Genomic DNA, 21,817 nt, shown 5'->3' on the forward strand with positions numbered 1-21,817 from the left:
TTGACTTGTTTCTTCCATGCCTAACAGCCTCCTTTGGCTGTCCCTAAGGGTCCAATTTGCAGTGAGCTGCTTAGGAGTAATTCTGCAACTACTCAAGCAGCTGGTCATTGAGCTAGGAGGTGAGGACTCTGCCATCTTTCCTGTAGTTCTGCTCACAGCCTCTGTCTGTGGCACTTCAAAGGGTGTGGGTGATGCTGGAAGGCTGGGAACAATCAGCTTAGTTTCACCTAAAGACTCAGGGCTGAAGACCATAGGTGGCTCAGAACTAGCTGTCGGCTGTGAGTCCTGATCAGACTGTAGTTTGTCCTCCTGCTTGCTGGATTCTGCTAACTCACACCTAGCTACACATGGCTCTTCTTCTCCTGAGAAGTCCTCACTGAGCCCTGACTGACTCATAATACAGACAAGGATGTCTTTTATCTCCCTGTCTGTTCAACCTATATGCTGAACATATCATATAGACTGGATTAGATTTAGATGGTGGAGTGAAAACTGAAGCAAAGAACAGTAACAATTTATGATATGCAGATGATACCACGTTACTGGCAAAAAACAGTGAAGACTTGAAACAACTACTGATGAAGGTTAAAGCAGAAAGTGCCAAAGCAGGATTACCACTGAACATCCAGAGGACAAAAGTAATGATTACTGAGGAATTATACAATCTTAAAATTGACGATGAAGAAATTGTTAAACATTTTCTATTCCTTGGCAACATTTTTTATTCCTTGCCTCCATCAACCACCAAAAACTCAGAGATTAAGACTGGAACGGGGAGTCATGAAGGAGCTAGAAAAGATTATTAAGAATAACAATGTGTTGCTAGCAACCAAAATCAAGGTAAGTCATATTATAGTATTCCCCATTATTATGTATGATGATGAAAGCTGGACAATGAAGAGAGCTGACAGGAAGAAAGGTGATCCATTTGAAATATGGTGTTGGAGGAGACTTTTATGGATACCACGGACCACCAAAAAGACAAGTAAATGAGTTCTAGATCAAATCAAACCTGAACTCTCCCTAAAAGCTAAAATGACTGAAGTGAAGCTATCATACTCTGATCAGATTATAAGACTAGGGGACTCACTGGAAAAGACAAACATGCTAGGAAAAGTTGAAGACAGCAGGAAAAAAAAAGATGGATTGACTCAAAGAAGCCATGGCTGTCAGTTGCAAGACCTGAGCAAGGCTGTTAAAAATAGGATGTTTAGAGGTAATTAATTCATAGTTGGAAGTGACTTGATGGCACTTAACACACATAGCAACCCTGTGTTGAAGGTACAGAAAGGCAAACTATAGCTATACAAGAAGCTTCAGAGACCACAGTTGGTTTATTAGCAAAAGGTTTCAAATAAATCTCAAAAATGGGAGTTTAAAACTTGTCTTATATAGAAAAACAATTTTAATTCCATTTTTAGTTGGACAACAAGCAGGAAAAACAATACATACTTTGCTGTAACCATTCCACTGTAGAAACGACCATCAGTATACAACCTGTACTATGTGACTGTTGCCCATCACACTCATCAAGCTGTCAACTCTTCCACTGTCTAGGCTCTACCCCAGCATTTATGATGATATCATCATATACACAAAGCTGACTACATTGGTAGATGGAAGCAAAGGTCACCATAGCCAGAATATGGCCTACAACAAAACACTGATATGAAAGTTGCCTGCTGCGCCCATCACACACACCACCCATATATGCTCACTCTAGGCAAAAAGAGCAGCAGAATTGGGTAGTACCAATAATTGTCCGATTCAAAAAAAAAAGTTTATTTTTCTTGGCAAGCACACATAGCATCTTTTGGACCAATAAAGAAAATGCCTCAAGGCTATTCCCTTACCAGTAGAAGCTCGTCCTGTAATTCTTTGCAACTTTTTTCATTATCCTGTAGTCTCTGTGAGAGCTCTGTAATTGCTTTCTTCTTTTCCTCTATCTCTTCCTTTAGCTGCTTACTTATGGAGAGATAATCCCTTTCCAGTCTAAAAGGAGAGAACAGAATTTGCAAAAATTCTTTTTGACATTTTAGATGCTGACAACTGCTGTACATAGTATGTTTCCGTAACACACTGTTTCAAACAAAATATGAACAATTCCTAAGGAAATAGTCACATGTCAGCTCTCTAACAGTCCTAAAAATACTACCTCTTATAGGTTTGGCATAAAATAATATAATTATACAAATTGTATGAAGTACCACTATTCACTTAATCCAGAAGTTTCTACAACACCAAAATTTCTTGGCTTAACCAAACTAAAGTTACTGAACATGCTGAGTATCACCAGAATACATCACTTGCCACAATACAGCACCTGCAAATAGCAAATTGATATGAATCATATATGTATATAATATACTTGAACCTAAGTGAAGAAAGAAAACAAAGTTTGAGTCCAGTGATTAGTAAATCAAACCCTAAACCAAAAGAGAAATTAACACAAATCTGACATCAAGAATTACAAAATTGAGAAACATGTTGGAGAACATTTTAACATCCCACAGCAGTCAATGGGGGACCTCAAAATACCTGTTTTATTGCAAAGGAATTTTAGAAACAGACTGGAATGGGAGATTGCTAAATTACAAGTTACTACAACACTCAGGACAATGGAACCTCCAGAGTTTAACAGAGATATCAGGTTCTTCTCTCATTACACATGTTAAGTCACTCAGTTTTTGCTTATACTCAGAATTAAACTTTGTTGGTCTTTAAGGTGCTACTGAACTCAAACATTCTCACATATGTTTGTCAACTCTTATTATCTGTATGCTAATTTGCTGCTATTCACAGGTCTTTTCAGCTGTTTTAATCCAATCTTAGTTATATTTATTGCTCAGTTGCTTATGCATCTTCTTGACTCTAATTAGCCCTTCCTGGCAACTAATCCTCCTATCTCCCTCTATCTACATGTAATGATTGAGGAAGTCTTGTTTCAATGTATCTGAAGAAGTGTGCATGCATAAGAAAGCTTATATACAAAGTAAAACTATGTTGGTCTTGAAGTTGTCACTGGATTCAAACTTCACTCTGTTGCTTCAGACCAACAAGGCAACCCACCTGAATCTAAGCGAGGAAAGTAAAAAATTCTAAAGTATCATTAGACCTGTGGTGGAGGCTTATTGGCTTCCTCATACCACTCACTCTTTCCAATGTGACCTTTCTGTCACATCCTAGGGCATCCCAGCCTTGGAGGAGAAGAGAGGGAACATGGACACTCCCTTAAGCATGCCAGCAGCACTGTAACAGGGCAGAGGGAAGCATCCTGGGAGGTGGAGAAGACATGGGCAGGAGCAGACAGAAGGAAGGATAACCAGGACCAGTTCTCAAAGGAGAAAAGCCTTACTCAAGGACAAAGGTCTCCTTGGGAGAAAGCCCAACTCAGAAGCAGGAACAGAACAGCAGGTACTGGGCAGGTATAGGAATAGTTCTCTGCAGTGGGTAGAGACAGAGGATTCCCCCTGACCAAGAGACCACAACTATCATTGGCCAGGCCTAGGTAGCCTAGCTACTGCCAGCATATACCCAGAAGACAGGATGGCCAGAGCTAGGAGCTACCAAGACCAGGTGATGGACCACATTAGGGAAAGCTGGCCTAAGAACCTGGGTGAAAACTGATGAAGGTAGTCAGGAATGCACCAGCCAGGTTGCAGAGTAAGCTAATCAATAAAATGGGCAAATTTATCACCTCTTACTAGTGACTCATCTGTGACCAAATGAATACACCATGGTACATCCCTGGGGGATAGGACCCTTGGCCAGGGGGGCATCACAGTGTCTCTGTCATGAATTTAACAATACATCCAAATCACAACTAGCTATTGTTAGGAGCTAATAAAGTTGGTCCCAAACCATGGCTGAAAAACTCACTTCAAGCCATATTAGCCCCAGTGAAGATGTAAATCATGGAAAGCGGGGCGGGGGGGGGGGAGCATTATGTCAGCCTGCTCTAGTTTCCCAATCTTTATCCACAGTCTGCAGATCTGTTGAGCTGTGTCAGTGACTCAACACTTCTGTTTAAAAATAACAAAAACTGAATACTGCCATTTTAAAAACTGCTCCATGACAGATTTTTGTCTGTAATGCCTTGGGGGGGGGGGGTCAGTTACCATTAATAGACAAGAGAATGTTAATTGCAACAAAAACAGTATGAAGACAGGTAGTGAATGACAAGATTCAACACAAAGGGGAACGTGAACCTTTTCAATGAAAATTCTGATCAGGAGACACAAAAACAGTGGAAATGGCTGGCGAATTAACCACAAAGGCCATTACATCAAAGGATAGAAGGGCAGTATAATGGTAATGAAATTTTATTCTAAATTACATAAGAACTACCTGAAAGAGACAGTGGGTTAACGCCCACAGAAGTCATCCATATCAGAATATCTTGCAAGAAAACAAAAATCCAATTATAAATTTATATATGCACTCAAATTGTGGCAAACTTGAATGTCAAAGCAAGGCAGTCCTTACTCTACCAGTATATTGGAACACTGAAAGAAAATTTCTCAACTATTTCTACTATCTCTATAGTAAAGTTTTGAATTAGAAGATAACATACCGGGATATACAGGATGTTTGATTTGATCATCAATTTTCTCTATATAAGAAGAGATTGAATTTATACCCTATCCTTCACTCATAGCAGTTTACAAGCTACTTTCCCTTCCCCTCCCCACAACAGACACTCTGTGAGGTAGGTAGGGCTGAGAGAGCTCTTTTGAGAATTGCTCAAGAGAACAGCTCTGAGAGAACTTGTGACTAACCCAAGATGACAGCAGCAACTGTGTGTGTGGAGGAAGGGGAAATCAAACCCAGCTCTCCCAGACTGGAGTCTGTGCTCTCAATCACTACACCAAACTCTTATACATTACTGATTTTTAACAATATTTTAAACTATTTTTTAATGAATTATCAAATTTGCCAATGTTTTGCTGGTGAGAAAACTGGTATGCCAGTTCCCTAAAAATCTTATCTTTTTGTTTTATTGTATTTTTACTAAATCCTCCATGCCTTACCATGAATAAGACTAAATATTATACTTTTTCCTTGTCCTGCCACCTGCTCAAGTTAACATTGTCACCTCAAGACAGTCTTATGAGGAAAGTTTGACTGACAGAAAGCAAGTGATGCAGTCAATCAGGGATTTACACCTAAGCTACTCCAATTATAAGAACATAAGAGAAGCCATGCTGGATCAGGCCAATGGCCCATCCAGTCCAACACTCTCACGAGTCTAATCCAGTCCAACACTCTGTGTCACACAGTGGCCAAAAAACCCCCTGGTGCCATCAAGAAGTCCATCGGTGGGGCCAGGACACTAGAAGCCCTCCCACTGTTGCCCCCACCCCCAAGCACCAAGAATACAGAGCATCGCTGCCCCAGACAGAGAGTTCCAACAACACGCTGTGGCTAATAGCAACTGATAGACCTTTGCTCCATATTTAAGTATCACATTTAAGTATCAATTTAAGTATCACATTCTAGCCCACCATACTACAATGGCCAAATTGTTACCAAGCTGGGAAAAAAATCTTCTATTGCTACAAGAATAAAAAAGAAGAATCCCCAAGTATCACACAATCACATTTTAAGTATCTAAACATGATTATTACTTACTTGCTTTAGAAACTGGCAGAAAAAAAGTTAACTATTGATTCAGGCAGCATATACTACATTTACAAGCTGCAAGAGTGTAGCCATCAGTATAGCTCTGTATGATACATAATATCTGAGTTGAGCTAGTTTTTTTTTGTTTTCTAGTACCCATTGAGCAAAGACATATGGATTCTGATTAACAACGTACAAATTGAGATTTTCATAGCTCTCTTGCGCATTTTGTTTTTCCCTCTCATAGGCATTTTCCACTTCTTTGAACTTGCTTTTGACAATGTCCAAATCAGAAAGTGCTTCCATTTGGCTGGCTTTCTCCACTTGCAAAGCTGTTTCCAGGTCCCGAATTCTTAACTGCAAGGAATGATAATTAATCAACAATCAATGTTCTGAGAGTATTGTTAACATGTTAGATTTCTAGGCAAAGCAGTAACAGTGAGATGCAGACAGTATTCTACACATACCAAGGGACACTGACATAGAAAGGTGGTGTAGACTTAATTTTGCCAACACATTACCATAATTAGGTTAGTTACAAACATGGGTTACTGATAATCATTAATTTTCTCTCAAACAGTTAACTAAACCATGGTTAAATGTAGGCATGAATTCAGGTACAGGATCACATAATCCCTTCTACTAAATAACCACCCTCTTTAGTGGAAATTCTGCTTACCTTCAACCATGATTATGCATATACTTCCTCCACCAAGGTTAACCCATCATTACCATTTTAATGGTATTTCTACCTAACCAAGATTTGAAATTTGGTTAGCAAAAAAAAATGCAAATCATGGTTAGCAGGGGAAGAAAAGTGTGGCGAGTAGCTCTAATGTGGCTAGAGCGTTGGACTAGGATCTGGGGGACCCATATTCAAATCCCAACAATGCAAGAGAACCTATTGGATGATTTGGGGCCAGGCACTCTCTCTCAGTCTAACCTATATCATAGGGTTTATGTAGTGATAACAAAGAGGGGAGAAAGATATTGTAAGCTTTGAGTCTCCACTGGGGGGAAAAGCAGAGGACCCAAATTTGTTTTGCAGAGTGGAGGGTGTAAGGGGAAGTGTATGACCCTGCAGTCTATTCTCTATACCTAAACTGTACATAAAAGTCTGGGTATTGACATTAAGGTAAGAAACTACTGCAGCACATTTATACTGACATTCTGGGTCAATTCACAACTCAAGGTGGCTGCAGCAGCCTAGATTAGCACTGGGATGCCAGCAAAAGTGCAAAGTCAACTTGCTCCTTTGGATACCCATGGCAGGCCCATTTTGCAAAAAAGCTTGTTTTACAAATCTTTTAACCAGCAGTCAAATATTCTTCAATACAGATACAATACAATACTGTTATGTATTAAAATACAGCATAATGTCTTAAACTATTAAGCATATCCTAATTCTTCAGTTGCAGGCTCACTTGGCACACATTTATCAGTTCAATTCCCTGGTTCACCTGAATTATTTCAGAATTAAATTTTGATTCCAGATGCGCGGCTCTTTCTGCTTCAATGTTTTCTTCCAGTTTCTTTATTCTTACTGTAGCTGCCTAAGATGAAAAATACATTTCCTTAAAAATCAGTTCATCATGATGGTCTGTATCTAGTGCTACCTCAGAAAGATTACTGCAATGTGCTCAGTTGGGGACTGCTCTTGAAGAAAGCTTGGTGTTTTCATCCACACAGGATCATGCTCCTTAGTATACGACAATTGTAAAGTCATGCTCAGTAAGGTCTACTTCTTGCAAAGCAACATGAAGTTGGTTTTGAAGACTACCAATTCTGGTTTACACAAAACATAAATCCATTTCTCCTCCTCCCACATAAATTGTTAAAATACTGTTTCCATACAGCATTTCCCCCAAAAAACAAAGACAGTGCCAAACACATTTCTGGGGCCACTTGTATCCCTGCACACATGCCACAGTCCAGTGATATGGTTCTATGGCTATCAGCTGTAAATTGCCTCAAGCAAGTCTGTAAACTGGCAGCATATAAACTATCTAAACAAATAAAATGAATGATTCTGAATGTGTCAAGGTGCATAGAAATATTTAGGTTGGGAAATGGTCAGCTAAAGCACCCAAGAATATGTAAACTTCCACCGATTCCATATGGCATCCACAAGGTGACTGTTTAGCTACAATTAAAAAAAATGTATTAATTACATGCTACTATGCCTATATTTATTAATATTAAAGTAACTCCAGCATTTGAGGCACAATCTCTCAAACTCTCTAGCCCCAGGGCAGACATGCTGAAATCAATTAAACCCATATATTTCAGTAGGAATTAAAAAAACAGCCAACATCCGCCGGGGCTGGATCCATCATTCATAAGCAAGGAGGTTCCTGCTTTTGAGAATTCAAATGGTAAAACAAAAATCCCATATAATATCATGAAACAACATTACATACACATAGAGAGATTGCACTCATGAAAACAGAAGAAGGGGAAGGAAGTGTCTTTTTTCTGAGGTCTATAGTGGGCTTCTTTTGCTTTGTATATTGGTGAACCCTGGGCATTTCCCTGTGGAGAAACAATATCATGACATATCCATGAAAATACCTTCGTGGAAAGCAGGGAAAACCTTCAGTGTAAGGGAAATTTGGTAGTATTTTTTTAAAGCATCACAGACTTTTCCCTTTTTTTTATTACAGCTCTCTTTTACCAATTTAATCAAGTCAATATTTTGTATCAAGTTCTCTGGCATTTTATTGCACACTTTTCTTTATTATTGCACATGCAAACATGCTTTTATGGTCCACAAGCTGTTTTGATTTTCTTGCAAGAAAAGCAAGATGACAGTTCTTAAATATAAGAAGTAATGCATGACGCTCTTGAAATAAGTTAGCAAAATTTCATTGCGTTATCCACTAGAGGGCACTACAGGAACAGCACAAATCTTCCTTAGTGAAAAATATCTTGCCTGAGCACTGCTTAAGTTATCCACCAAACTGCTAAACTTAAAATCAATTCATAGAGCTGCTTTTGGCCACAGCTACTCTTGCATCCCATTTTTGTTTCATTTACATTGCACACGATATAAAGTAGTAGAAGTAATTAGAAATTAGGCCATAAAATTCAACATTTTTTTCTGTCCTGACAGCTGCTTACACACTGTTTTCTTTATTTCATAGTTCATTCCAGAGAAATACATTTTCCCGTGGAAAAATCAACTATACTGATGTGGAGACCTCAGCTCCTCATTACCCACAAACATCTGAATAAAGGTACATATATGTGAAATTTTGGAAAAGCAGGTGTAGCTGACATGGTAGTTCCATAAAATGACTCTAGTTTTTGGACTACCATTGTGACCATTTGGTTGTTCATTTAAGATTTCTATGGCTTTTCTCCACCCTGTTTTCCTCGCAAAGAAATGGTATACAACACATATTCCACTGTAGGCAGCTATCACACACCAAGACCAAAGCATCCATAGAGGGCAGGGAAAGACAGCACTTACGTCAAGTTCTTTTTTAAGTCGAGCTTCTCGTTCAGCACTCAATTCAAGCTCGCTGTTCTGTCGCCTGATCACTTCAGAGCAATTGCTGTTTTCTAGTTCCAGATCCTGAAGTTTCTGGTGAACACTCTGCACAGCATTGTTTTTTTCCTGATGAATAATGATACTGTTATTACCATGTATGCCAAAACAAAGTGACTCTTTGGGACATGCTTTCTGATGTTTTAAAGCAGTTCAGACCCTACAATATCAGAACATAGGGGAGTAGCGGTGTTGGTCTGCAGTAGAAGGTTCAAAACTAGCAGAGGCTTAAAGACAAACAAGATTTCGAGAGAGTAAGCTCTTGAGAGTCAAAGCTCCCTTCATCAGAAACTAAGGGAAATTTGACTCTTGAAAACTTTTAGACTAGAAATCTTGTTAGTCTTTAAGTTGCTGCTGGAGCAATATCAATACATGTCACTGAAGAAAATGTCACTGCACGTCACCATAATGTTGCATTCAGACATCCAATTCAATCGTGGTTACATAAAAACAGGCACAAATGCAACTTGTGATGTGCATTCAACTGACTACCACTTCGCTCTACAGACAGGACAGTGAAGGAATGGTAGCTGAAAACTACCTCTGGTTACTCATTACATACAACAACCAAAGTTTCCTTTCACATATCAAACATTCAATCCACAAATCACTGGTAGCCAGAGCTAGTTTGATGGTCCTTCATCATGCTCTGTGCAAGAAAGGGTGAGGAGGAGTCATTTTATTTAAATTTTATATTTTTTTAAATTCTATATTAAATGTATTACATTTGTATTATATTTAAGTTTTATATTTTCTAAAGTTTTATATCTTTTAAGTTTTATATTTTATGAGCTGCCTTTCTTCCTTGCTAAATCAAGGCCACTTTTAAAAGTTGTAAGGTAAAAACTTCAAATTACCAATAATAAAAGCTAAATCAAATGCAGTCCTAAATAAAACTATTTTCAACTGCCTCCTGAAAACTGACAATGGGGGCGGAATCAGCACTCCTCCTTGGGGAGGTTGTTCCATCATTCTGGGGCTGCTACAGAAAAGATCCTATCTCGTGTGCCCACCAGATGAGTATCTTTAATTGGTGGGAAAGTCAAGGAGGGCATCTCTCTGTGATCTTAATTCCCAGGCAGGAACGTATAGGAGAAGATGGTCCTTTCTGGTGAAGTTTCTGGTGAATACTCTGCACAGCATTGTGCAGATCCCAAGCCATATAGGGCTTTAAAGAACAAAACCAACTTTTGGTGGATGCAAGTCCAACTATCTCTAGACAGATAGCCAAATTTTGCCATTATCTTGTGAAGTTCCATACTAAGAAACAAGAAACTGCATGTCTTGTATGACCTCTTGGAATTTTAGTTTATAAATGTTCTTATATACTCTGATTTAAAGGATTTATATAAATTGGAACTGACTTGAATTTTAAAATCGGTTAAATTATATTTTAGTTATCTTGGATTGTATAGGTGGGGAATGTTCAAGTATTTTATGTTTTTTAGGAGGGTATTTTATACTATCTTAGGTATTTTAAGAGGGTTTTATATGATGTGTCGTAGTTTTTATATTGGTCTATGACTGCAATAAAGTTCATTCATTCATTCACCCTGAATTAGGCTCAGGAGCAGATCAATAGCCAGTGTAATTGCTGCTCGGACTGGATAGCCCAGGCAAGCCTGATCTCATCAGATCTTGGAAGCTAAGCAGGATCAACTTTGGTTAGTACTTGGATGGGAGATTTCTTTGAAATACCCAGTTGAAAGGATGGGGCAGGCTCTATTCAGCCACCTCTCTGAATATCCTCCAGGCCCCAAGTAGGGATCAGTCACCAGAAGTCAACATGACTTCTAAATGCAAACACACATACACACATACAAAAAAAACATGTATACAATTTTTTTAAAAAACCAGTGTAATTGCTGTATCAGGATCACATGCTCACTATAGCTGACCCTAACCAGCAGTAGACTGCAGCACTCTGTATTAGCTGTAGCTTCAAACACTCTTCAAGGGTTGCCCCAGTAGAGCACCATGTAATAGTTCAGTCTTGATGTAACCAAGGCATGGATCACTGTGGCTAGATCTGACTGACCCAGGAACAGAGGTTGTTGACACAACAACTGGAGCTGGGCAAATGCCCTCTGAGCCACAGCAGCCAACTGCTTTTCTAAGGTGACCACTGTGTCAAACAGCACTTTCAAGCAGCAAACCTGGCTTTTCAAGGGGTGAACACTCCCAACCAAGACAGGGATATCTTAAGTTCTTGATCTGCCTTTATATTAACCTAGAGAACTTCTGACTTGTCAAAATTATGTTTCAGCTTGTTCAGCCCATAAAAAATTCCAAGCACCAGATCAACAGCATCCTTGGAATTTGCCACACAGTTCCTGGTCCACAAGATCCACCCATCACATTGAAGCATCAGTTAACAAAAGCAACGGCAAATGTAAATTGCAGTTTTAGTTTCGCCTTCTGTGTGTGCGCAAATCATTCTCCTACAGTGCCACCTACAGTTATATCTTTCTAAAACCGTTTTCGCACACAGCTTACCTCGCAGTCACAATCCTGTTCCTTCTGCAGCGTCTGTCGGATTTCCCACCATTTGCGCCGGAGTTACAGGAAGTGCCGCGGCTTTTGCGTAGCAAACTTAAACTGGGTTTTAGCGGTTTACGTTTGCTACGCAAAAGCTGCAGCACTTCCTGTAACTTCGGCGCAGATGTTGGGAAATCCAACCAGACACTGCGGAGGGAACAGGATTGTGACTACGAGGTGAGCTGTGTGCGAAAACGGTATAAGTCTACTGAAGTCAATGGATCACCAAAATTACCACTGTACTGTCACACGGTGGCTTTGGAAAACTGGACTGCCAGGGAAACAAAACTGGATTTTAAAAAAAACAAACCCACCAACAAGGATGGGTGATACATATAGAATCTGAAGACATTCTACTGTTAAAAGTGAACTAAGCTCAGGACTTCCTTAGGAACGATTTCATATTTTCATTTTCTCACCACCAACTTACTATAATCAGTTTGGAGAATGGAATGTACTAGTTATTAGTCTCAATGCATGCTCAGTATGCACCTTTATACTACACCAGTATAGAAAAACCTCTTTGGGGCAAGTATTCACTGCTGCAGTTTAACTATCCAATACAATGCCTTCTCACTCATTAATTTCCAAACATGTTGCTCTTGTTTTAGCACAGATGTATATAGCTCCTCTGTGAGGGGAGAAAATATATATAATTAGCTTGTTTGCCTGATAAGAATTCAGCTGCAGAATCAGGGTATTTAAAAAGGCACTTAAAAAGCTACCAATTTCTCACAGCACCACTTCACTGTCTTAATCTCAGACACGCCAGTTAAAGAAAAGGTTACTGTGGGGTCACAGCCAAAAAAATTTACAATCCATTAAAAACAACACATTAGTAGTCTGCCTGTATAACAATAACTGGCCTTCTGATTCCATCCATATCAGTCTGATTCAGCAATGTGGGCATCCTGGCCTTTCGCTAAGAAACAAAATATCTTTTTCAATACCAAAGCAGTATTTTCTGATCTCACACAGCTTGGTCCCTACAACAGACCAAAGCCAGCAGGAATTGTGTGACTCACTTTAAAAATGCCATATTTTTCATGGTCAGAGAGGCATCAGGAAGTCACACACTCGCCCACCCCTGCAGATGCTATGGCCATCTATTTGATGTTGTGAGCAGTTTGAGAGAGTATTCTGGTAAGATGCCAGAAGGATTTAATGCCCTCCCATCAATTCCAAACGACTATGCCACAAATTTAGATTATTTATGTCTCTCACAACTCTGGGATTTAAGGTGGTGAACTGCACATTCTACAGTTGCCAGGCAAGCATAGCATCTCCCCTCGCACCCCAGCAAAGGAACAATATTAAAGTAACACCAGAGTAGGTCTTTCATCATGCTAAAGTTCAGTGCAGCTCACCAGAGTGCTTCTGGAAGTGAACAAAAACTGTTTGTCCATAATGGCCATATATAAAGGAAGTTGAATTTGTTGATTCCAAACAAGGCCTATATTATAGGACTACTAGGGTTGCAAGCACCATAGCAAAGCCCAAGGCCTTCATATATTGGGAAACTTTGGATTACAATCATACATCACACCCATTGCAGCTCCCCCCCCCCCAAGAACACAAGTTCAAGTTCAACAGCATGTACTGTCAAGCAAGTGCACCACACAGACCTAAAAACTTAGGAACTTGAGTAGAAACCTATAATTGCTTTAAGAAAAATGTTTAAAACAGCCATAGGCAACTTCAAAAACATATTAGTAACCAGTATTAACAGCATCAGATAACAAGGTATCAGACAGTGAGATAATAAAGCGCATACAATAATTCCCAAATAACAAAATCAGTGAAGGAGGGAGGAGAGAAATAATTAAAAGCCTGGGAAAAACAGGGATGTCTTAAGGTCACAAGAAGAACTCAAGACTTAGCATCAGATTTTTGATAAGGGAGAAGCTATTACACAAGGATGCTGTAGCCAATAGGACTTTGTAAAAAATGAATACGTGCTACTAGCTATGCATTGGGTTCAAACATAATACAAAACTGTTCAAGAAACCAGGATTCACCTCACCAGTGGCTATTTGACTCAATAAAACACTAATTTTATAACCTTTCTTTGTTCCCTAACCTTCCCTGAAGAGACACAGCTGGCATCCCAGACTGCTGCAGTGAGGGTGGTGCCAGAGCAGAAGCCCGGACATCTGTGTTTATATGCAGCATGGTATCATGGATGTTTAACCATAGCTAGTAGTTAATAACTTAAATTAACCAGTTTCATAGCCTCATGTAGAGTGACAGCATATTGAGGTGGTTAGGCTATTAGACCATGATTTGGAAGACCCAGGCTCAAATTTTCACTCTGAAGCTTATTGTGTGACTTGGGTATTTTTTCTCAGCCTATCGCACTTCACAGGATTGTGAGAATAAAATGCAGGAGGAAAGAATGGTGGGCATTGCCCTGAACTCCTTGGAGAAAGGGCAGAAAAATCTCTGTTTCTAGGGTACGAGACATATCAAGAGACACTGCAAGAGGAGATAATCTCAAGTTTTGACAAAGTCTTGAGCAACAGATAAACAGCACATCAATTCATCATCCATATGCCTTTATTTATCTCCTGTATCAAGGCAAGTTACAAAACATAATGGAAGCCTCCATTTTCAATACCAGCCAAAGCATAAATCACAACCACCCACATGCCATCTGTGCCTAAAAAGGGGACCTCCTAAGAACTATACCCATTTCATTTAAGTAGCTGTCACTTGCATTACAAAGGTTATCTGTGCTAAGAATCACAATGCAGTAACCAGTTCCTCAATGATATCTAGCTCCTGTTTATTCCATATTCGGAAATGTTCAAAACAAAGGGATACATCAACTCCATGGTTTTCTAAACACTCGGCTTTCATATAAAGACCTTCACGTGCACGCACACTAACTGAAGAGAGTTAGAAAAATAAGTAGCAGTTTATATCTAAGAGCATCAGCTTAAGGAATAAATCACAAATCTCCATACGTGGGAATTGACAAATCCCAGGCACCAGGTCACCATGGCACTTAGAAATTTCATATCTGCCCTCTCCCCATGAGGTCAGTGATATGTACTTCAGCCTGATGGAAATTGGTGCCTCTCAAGTGAGGCTAAGGCACTGACATTATTGGGTTGCTACACAAATCAACCAACTCTCTGGAGGCCCAGTTATATCATGGGAGAAGCCTACTGTATCTAGGCTCTATCTTGGAACTACCCAAGATGCAGCAATTGTTACGGTGACTATGAAACTTATAGTTGATACTTTGGTATTGATTTATATAGGCAGCAGTATTTTCTGCTTTGAAACACAGCACTTCAGGTTTTGGCCAGGAAGTGGCAGGGGGCAGATTCTGTGTGCAGGCTTTGTACAGTTGAAGCAATTAGACTCATGGATATTTTACACTTAGATGCTGACACTACTACTAATGGATGGTGTGTGCAGGAGTCTATTTGGGTAGATTAGATTGCAATGGACTATCTGTCTTTGGTGCAGCCTTGGTGCAACCAGGCACTGCCTTTCCAAGGTCAGTGCCTGGCTCTCTTTGCTCCCTGTACAGTTGGATGTATGGGCTTGATCATGCGCAGAACATGGCAGTTTTGAAACCAGGAAAGAGAGGTGGGAATGGAGAACATGTAGGAAAAGCTGCAAGAGCATGGGGAAGGCAAGAAAAAGGCTGTGAAGCCACTGGACACAAGCCATGCCCACTTCCATCTTTAAAACAGACTTGAGTATGAATCTTCTCCAGACGCTGATGCTTATTGTCTGGGGAAGCAGAAATCTGGCCCAAGTCTTGCCTACAAGGCAAGCACACACACACGCTCGTCCTTGTTCGTTTGGATTGAATAAATTTTGTTTGTGCTGGGGATTAGTGCTTGAATTATCCACATCTGAACAATATCTAGCATTTGTGTATCCCAAATTTAATTTAAAGACCTTTCAAATTAATCGTGGGTTTCAGATTTTGAGGTCAAATGCTGATTGCAAGATGAAGCATAGCACAGGCTCTTCCACTGTTCCTGAAGGCATACTGACCTACAGGACTGCAATACTGGTGAACCAAGAAGACTGCAGTGGGAAAGAGAAAAGCTGCTTCAAGTGCAACTCTTCATGTGCTACTTAGGATCAAAGCCAAAGTTTACCACAGCCACAGGGGGCTTTTTTCAAAAACAGACCATACATGGTAGATGACCTATATTACACTAAAATTATTTTTAGAATATCTCCATGGTATAGAATCCACAGAAGATGTAGATTACATGACACCCCATAACACCATTGGATAAGGAAGGATTTATACAACTGTTTTTTCATATAGGATAACTTTATTTTGAAGACTTTATGGTGAGAATTACCAATGAATGCATAATTGAACATATGTTGCCACTGCTGATATACATGAATTTGGCAATTCTATATATCAGGGGTGGCCAAGGGTAGCTCTCCAGATGTTTTTTGCCTACAGTTCCCATCAGTCCCAGCCATTGGCCATGCTGGCTGGGGCTGATGGGAGTTGTAGGCAAAAAACATCTGGAGAGCTACCCTTGGCCACCCCTGCTATATATTCAAGGCTTGTTCTACATTTTGCACATCCTGTATCTATGTGGGTCTCATTGCAAAACAATTAAAAATGCAGCTGCATGAGTGAACCCTAAAGGTTAAGCAATTGCTTAACCATCCACTCCTTGCTAGCTAGCATCAGAAACAGGACACGAATCCAGTGATTTAGACGGCAGTTCACTGGAGACTCAATTTGCTAAAACAGTCTTCTGTTCAGAGAAACAGAAAGATTATACTAAGTCTTTCAACAGCTTACTCCTTACAAGACCATCACAAGGGGCATTTAGCAAAAATACCATCAAAGTGTTAGGCATTTGGTCTTCAAAACTGTGCTCCTAAAAACAGACAATGAGTAAAGCTGGGCTGATGTTATCTCACTCCAGCCAAAGCTGCAGGGGTAAAGCATGGGAATTGCTCAAAAGTTAGATGCAGAAAGTGGATTTACACAATAAAGCCTTTATATATTGGTCAAGCTTGTTGCTCATGTCCGCTGCACACAAAGTAATAAAATTTTTTAAATGATCAATCAGCTTTTAACATTACATATGTTTATTTCTGCAATGTGGCTGTATTGCAATTTGCTGCAGACTGTTTTTGAATGGCAAATTTTACATTAACTGCTGGCAAGCTGATATTCAATGCCTGCCATCAGGTGTCTGCTTCATAATGTATCAAAGAGACACCTGTGTATTGTCTTGATTTAAGATTGTCCAAATGCTGTCTGAACCATCTCTGTCATGGTGTTCAATCTTCAGCATCCCCAGCAGAAGCCCACCTGGCTAATCACTTTGGTAAAAAGCTATTTTAAAAGGACACTGGCTCTTGAGTGGAAATCTTAGGACATCTGCTGCCATGATGCTGATATTGGTTGAGGCACATGGAGAAGTGATGCTATTCTCTACACTGGGTTCTTCGTTTTTTAAAGAATGCTCAGTATATAAAATGTTATTGTTTGCAATTAATCAAAATGTGTTATTTTCCTATCAGATTTAAAAGGTAAAGGTAGACCACTGTGCAAGCAACAGTCGTTTCCGACTCTGGGGCAACATTGCTTTCACAACGTTTTCACGGCAGACTTTTTATGGGGTGGTTTGCCATTGCCTTCCCCAGTTATCTACACTTTCCCCCCAGCAAGCTGGGTACTCATTTTACTGACCTCAGAAGGATGGAAGGCTGAGTCAACCTGGAACTGGCTACCTGAACCAACTTCTGCTGGGATCGAACTCAGGTCGTGAGCAGAATTTAGGACTGCAGTACTGCAGTTTTACCATTCTGCACCATAGGGCTCTTGTCCTATCAGATTGGTTCCACTCTAAAAGTTCAGTGCACAGAAATCCTGTGCATGACTTCCCAGTCTCCCCTCTCCTGGAGAAGCACAAAATGCCCCTCCAAGTGCCATTCCTGGGGGCTGCTGAGACCTCCAAGACCAGCTTGAAGAAGGGAGGTAGAAGGCTGCTGCGTAAAAAGGGAAATTGTTGGGAAGAGTACTGGTTCTGGTGGTCCAGATCCTTCTTTAGTTAGCAGAGTGTACAAGGCTTTAAAGCAGCAGTGCTTATATTAGACCTGACCGTGTGCATGCAAACTTACAGAGTTATACAGAGCCACTGTTTCGATTTGAAATAGAATAATACCTATTCTAGAAATATATATTTTAATAGTTTCTGTTCTTTTATTTAACAGGTATGTTCTAGAAATACATGCCGGATAGTGCAGGATAGTGTATAGAATTCCTAAGCTAAGTGGATGCAGAGAGGAGCATCCTGGATCCCCCATCTTGTGAGCATAGAAGAGGAGAGAAGGTGAGGAAAGGGGGAGATAGAGAAGAGGGAAGTCTTATTTATTTATTTAGTAGCCTTATATTCCGCCCTTTCCCATAAGGGGCTCAGGGCAGAGCACAACATGAACTGAATAACAATAAAAAACCTACCATTTAAATTTTGTAAAAAATAAAATTAGCAAATCAAAACAATAGAATAAAAAAAGCAAATAAGGTGCATCAGGCGGGAAGGGCACATTTCACAGGGCACAACAGTTTCCGGCCCAAGACGAAATGGTGATAATAAATAGGATAGTACCATAGTCTGCAAAGCATGATGTCCCAACAAGGGAGGCCAACTGATGGAATAGTTGCTGGAATAGGACACCCGCTGCCTCAACCAAAGGCCCAGTGGAATAGCTCCATCTTGAAGAAACTATGAAATGATAGTAATTCAGGTAGGGCCCAGATCTCCATAGGGAGCTGATTCCACCAGGCAGGGGCCAGAGCTGAGAAGGCCCTGGTAGAGGCAAAACGGACATCCTTCAGGCCAGGGGTGGTCAGGAGATGTTGTGTAGGAGACCACAAAGACCTCCTGGGCATATATGGGGAAAGGCGGTCCCTCAAGTATGTTGGTCCCAGACCATGTAAGGCTTTAAACGACAGTACCAAATCCTTGAAGTGGATCCGGTACTTGATTGGTAGCCAGTACAATTGCCACAGCATCAGGCAAACGCTTGCCCATAAAGACAATGCAGTTAACAGCCGTGCTGCTGCATTTTGACCAACTGGAGTTTCTGGATCAGCCCCCAACAGCAAGCCTGTGTAGAGCGAGTTACAGCAATCCTGGAAGTGACCGTTGCATGGATCACTGTAGCTAAATCCTGGGGGGACAGATAGGGTGCCAGCTGCCTGACCTGACGAAGATGATAGAAGGCAGATCACGCAACTGCTGTGACCTGGGCCTCCATGGTAAGTGAGGCATCCAGTATCACTACCAGACTCTACACTTTCTGAGCCAGCACAAAAGATATACCGTCCAGGGTTGGGAGACATGGGCCTGACTTCAATCCCCTTCAGTTAAGTTACAGGACCACTTTCTTAGCGGGATTGAGCTTCAGCTGGCTTTGTTGCAACCATTCAGCCATAGGTTCTAGAGTCCTAGTCAGATGATCTGTGGCAGAATCTGACTGGCTATCTATCAGCAGATAGAGCTGGGTGTCGTCCGCATATTGGTGACAACCCAGCCCAAAACCTCGAGCAATCTGGGCAAGGGGGCGCATATGGATGTTAAGCATCACTGGCGAGAGAACAGCTCCCTGTGGTTCACCACATTCAAGCTGGTGACGCATGGAGGTCTGCTCACCAAGAGCCACCCTTTGTCCTTGACCACAGAGAAAGGAGGAAAACTGCTGTAAGACAACCCCCTGAACTCCAATGTTGGCAAGGCGGTGAGTCATTAGATCATAACTGACCATGTCAAACACTGCTGAAAGATCTAACAGTAACAGTGGTGCTGACCCACCTTGATCCAGATGCCTTTTCCCTAAGTGTTCATCTGCACTTGAAAGGGAGACTGTGACAGTAGAGAATAAACAGGAAGCTGTTTAGAGTTTGCTTATCTGCCTGCTATCTCTGTGGTCACTGGATTCTGGAGATCTGAGACACAGGGTCATTGCATCAGGTGCTTCCAACAGATAACACCACCTCTTGCACATGCAAAGTTGTTTTGATGAGATCCAGCACATAGATTAGGTACACAGCAAATACTTAATGATAAAATTATCCAAGAAGGGGTGTACAGTAAATCCCTCAGCTCATTCCATTCCAGGTTCCAACCCAACATATATATCAAAAAGCTTTTGTTACATATAAATATTAGTTGACTGCATTTAAAAAAAATTGATCTCTCACATGATTTTTGTTTTAGTGAATGTATATTTTATATCCTTAACATATTTTTATTCAGCACAGAAGCTTCATTTAAGGCCGATATTAAATGTTTAATACATATTCAAAGAGCCACAAAAGCCTACAAAACAGGAACTGAACTGAAAGACATTATCAAGTCTAAATAGAATAGAACACAGTGGGTGTCACAATGAGGAGAATCAATAACTGTACCATCTGGTGCCATTCAAAAGGGGAAAGGTATAAGGGGCTAAAACACTGAATGAAATTATTTATTCCCACTATTTCAGTTAAAGCCAAACAGTACAAATGGGCGTAACTAAACTGTTGACCAGGCTCTTCACAGATTAAATTTAAAAATGACAGCACAACTGTATTCTGCTAGCCACAAGATGATGCTGTTGTATTGCTATAAAGCTTCAGTTCCTCCTTTAGTCAGAAAGCATCAGGCAGACAGGCACCCTGGGGGAAGACTACACTGCAGCATCTGCTAGGAAAACCAAGGTGGATTGTTCTGTTCAAATGGCTTACAGATGCGTTCATTTTTGATGACCTGTTAAGGACAAAAATTCTAAGACTGAACTCCAAAGATCTCATAACTCAGGTTTTCATACTATAGTAATTTAAAGGACCAAACCGAGCCTTCAGTCTGAAGCATGTGATTTTATTATTGCTAGAGCACAACAGAAGGGAAGCATTTTCAGCATGTTATTCAAGAGACTCTGGCATCTGCCAATGATCATCTGTCCTATTTTAGTACATCCTTAAGAATGACTACCAATATTTTTTAAAAATCAGCATTCATATTCTCACCATAGAAGTTGCCAAGACATAGCTGAAAAAACCAGGACAATGTAATCAATAGTTGGTCGTATTAGTCCCTGAATCTGGATAGTATCCAAGGTGGGGGTGGGGGGGCAGGGGGATTATATATATGGTGCACAACGGGGAACTGGAAAAGGTGTAGAAAAAAATTATGCAAAAAAAGATGCCTGATCTTGCAAGAAAATGATAGTAGCCATCATCAACAACCCAGCTGAAATCTGAAAAAGTGTCAGATTTCAATTAACATGTGCTGCTTAATCCTTGAGAGCTACATTGGAATCAGTTATGGACATAGTGGGTTGGATCCTCCAGTCTCTTGGCACAAGAGCTACTGGGATAAGGGGAACATGAGAAAGATCGTAATATGCAGTACCTTCTGCTGATAAACCACTGGATCCAATCCAATAATTACTGCATTTATTTAGAATGATAAAGCATAAACACAATGGCTACATTTTTCACTGCTTAACTCAGAAGAGAAAAGAATACCTGCAACAAAAAATGAAGTTCACTTCTTTCTGCTTTCCACCGTTCTGCCTGACACCTAAACTCTTCTCCTGCCACCTCCCTTATCTCTGACTCTATCTTCTTCTGCTCTTCTTGATGCTCCAAGGTGTCCTTGACATGGATACATTTTAACTTTTATTAATAAAATAGTTAAATGATACAGGTCTAAATCTGAAATTAAACCTACTGAGCAGAAGACAGTAATAGCCTGTTTTTCTTATGGACAGCAAGGCTGTTTCACAAGGTCTAGTTTACTTCACAAATATCAGCCAGTTTGCCCAATTGACCATATGGATGAATAAGTATTAAATCCAGACATTCTAAAAGATCCAAAAGTAAGCCAATGCATTTAAAAGAGCTAAGAAACAACATGGTACCTCTTACTAGAAGCAGGCTATAGATAGATCAGTTTGACTGCACAGAACTGCCTTCCATTGTGCATCAAGACACTACATGGTGTCCAAGTTTGATAGTTTGCCCCAATAAGCTGGTGTTGAAGCAGAAGCAGCACAGAAAGTGTGTCAGTTCAGGGTAAGTCTAAACAAGAATCTTGCAGTGGAATCAAC

The 21,817-nt window shown here is 40.3% G+C and overlaps 1 protein-coding gene across 2 annotated transcripts in view; it reads right to left on the reverse strand.

The window, feature by feature from the left end:
- CCDC171 (coiled-coil domain containing 171) overlaps nt 1-21,817 on the reverse strand; it is a 209,692-nt gene that overhangs the window by 168,816 nt on the left and 19,059 nt on the right. The window contains exons 5-9 of one of the 2 annotated variants that reach the window (XM_060237258.1): nt 21,234-21,362; nt 9,095-9,241; nt 7,083-7,175; nt 5,819-5,979; nt 1,854-1,992 (exon numbers count right to left, since the gene is read on the reverse strand). In XM_060237258.1, coding sequence (XP_060093241.1) covers nt 1,854-1,992; nt 5,819-5,979; nt 7,083-7,175; nt 9,095-9,241; nt 21,234-21,362 — 669 coding nt within the window. The remainder of the gene's footprint in view (nt 1-1,853; nt 1,993-5,818; nt 5,980-7,082; nt 7,176-9,094; nt 9,242-21,233; nt 21,363-21,817) is intronic. The other variant, XM_060237259.1, reaches the window with a different exon arrangement.

Source organism: Heteronotia binoei, chromosome 4, assembly GCF_032191835.1.
Source record: "Heteronotia binoei isolate CCM8104 ecotype False Entrance Well chromosome 4, APGP_CSIRO_Hbin_v1, whole genome shotgun sequence".
In the NCBI taxonomy this organism is placed as follows: domain Eukaryota; kingdom Metazoa; phylum Chordata; class Lepidosauria; order Squamata; family Gekkonidae; genus Heteronotia; species Heteronotia binoei.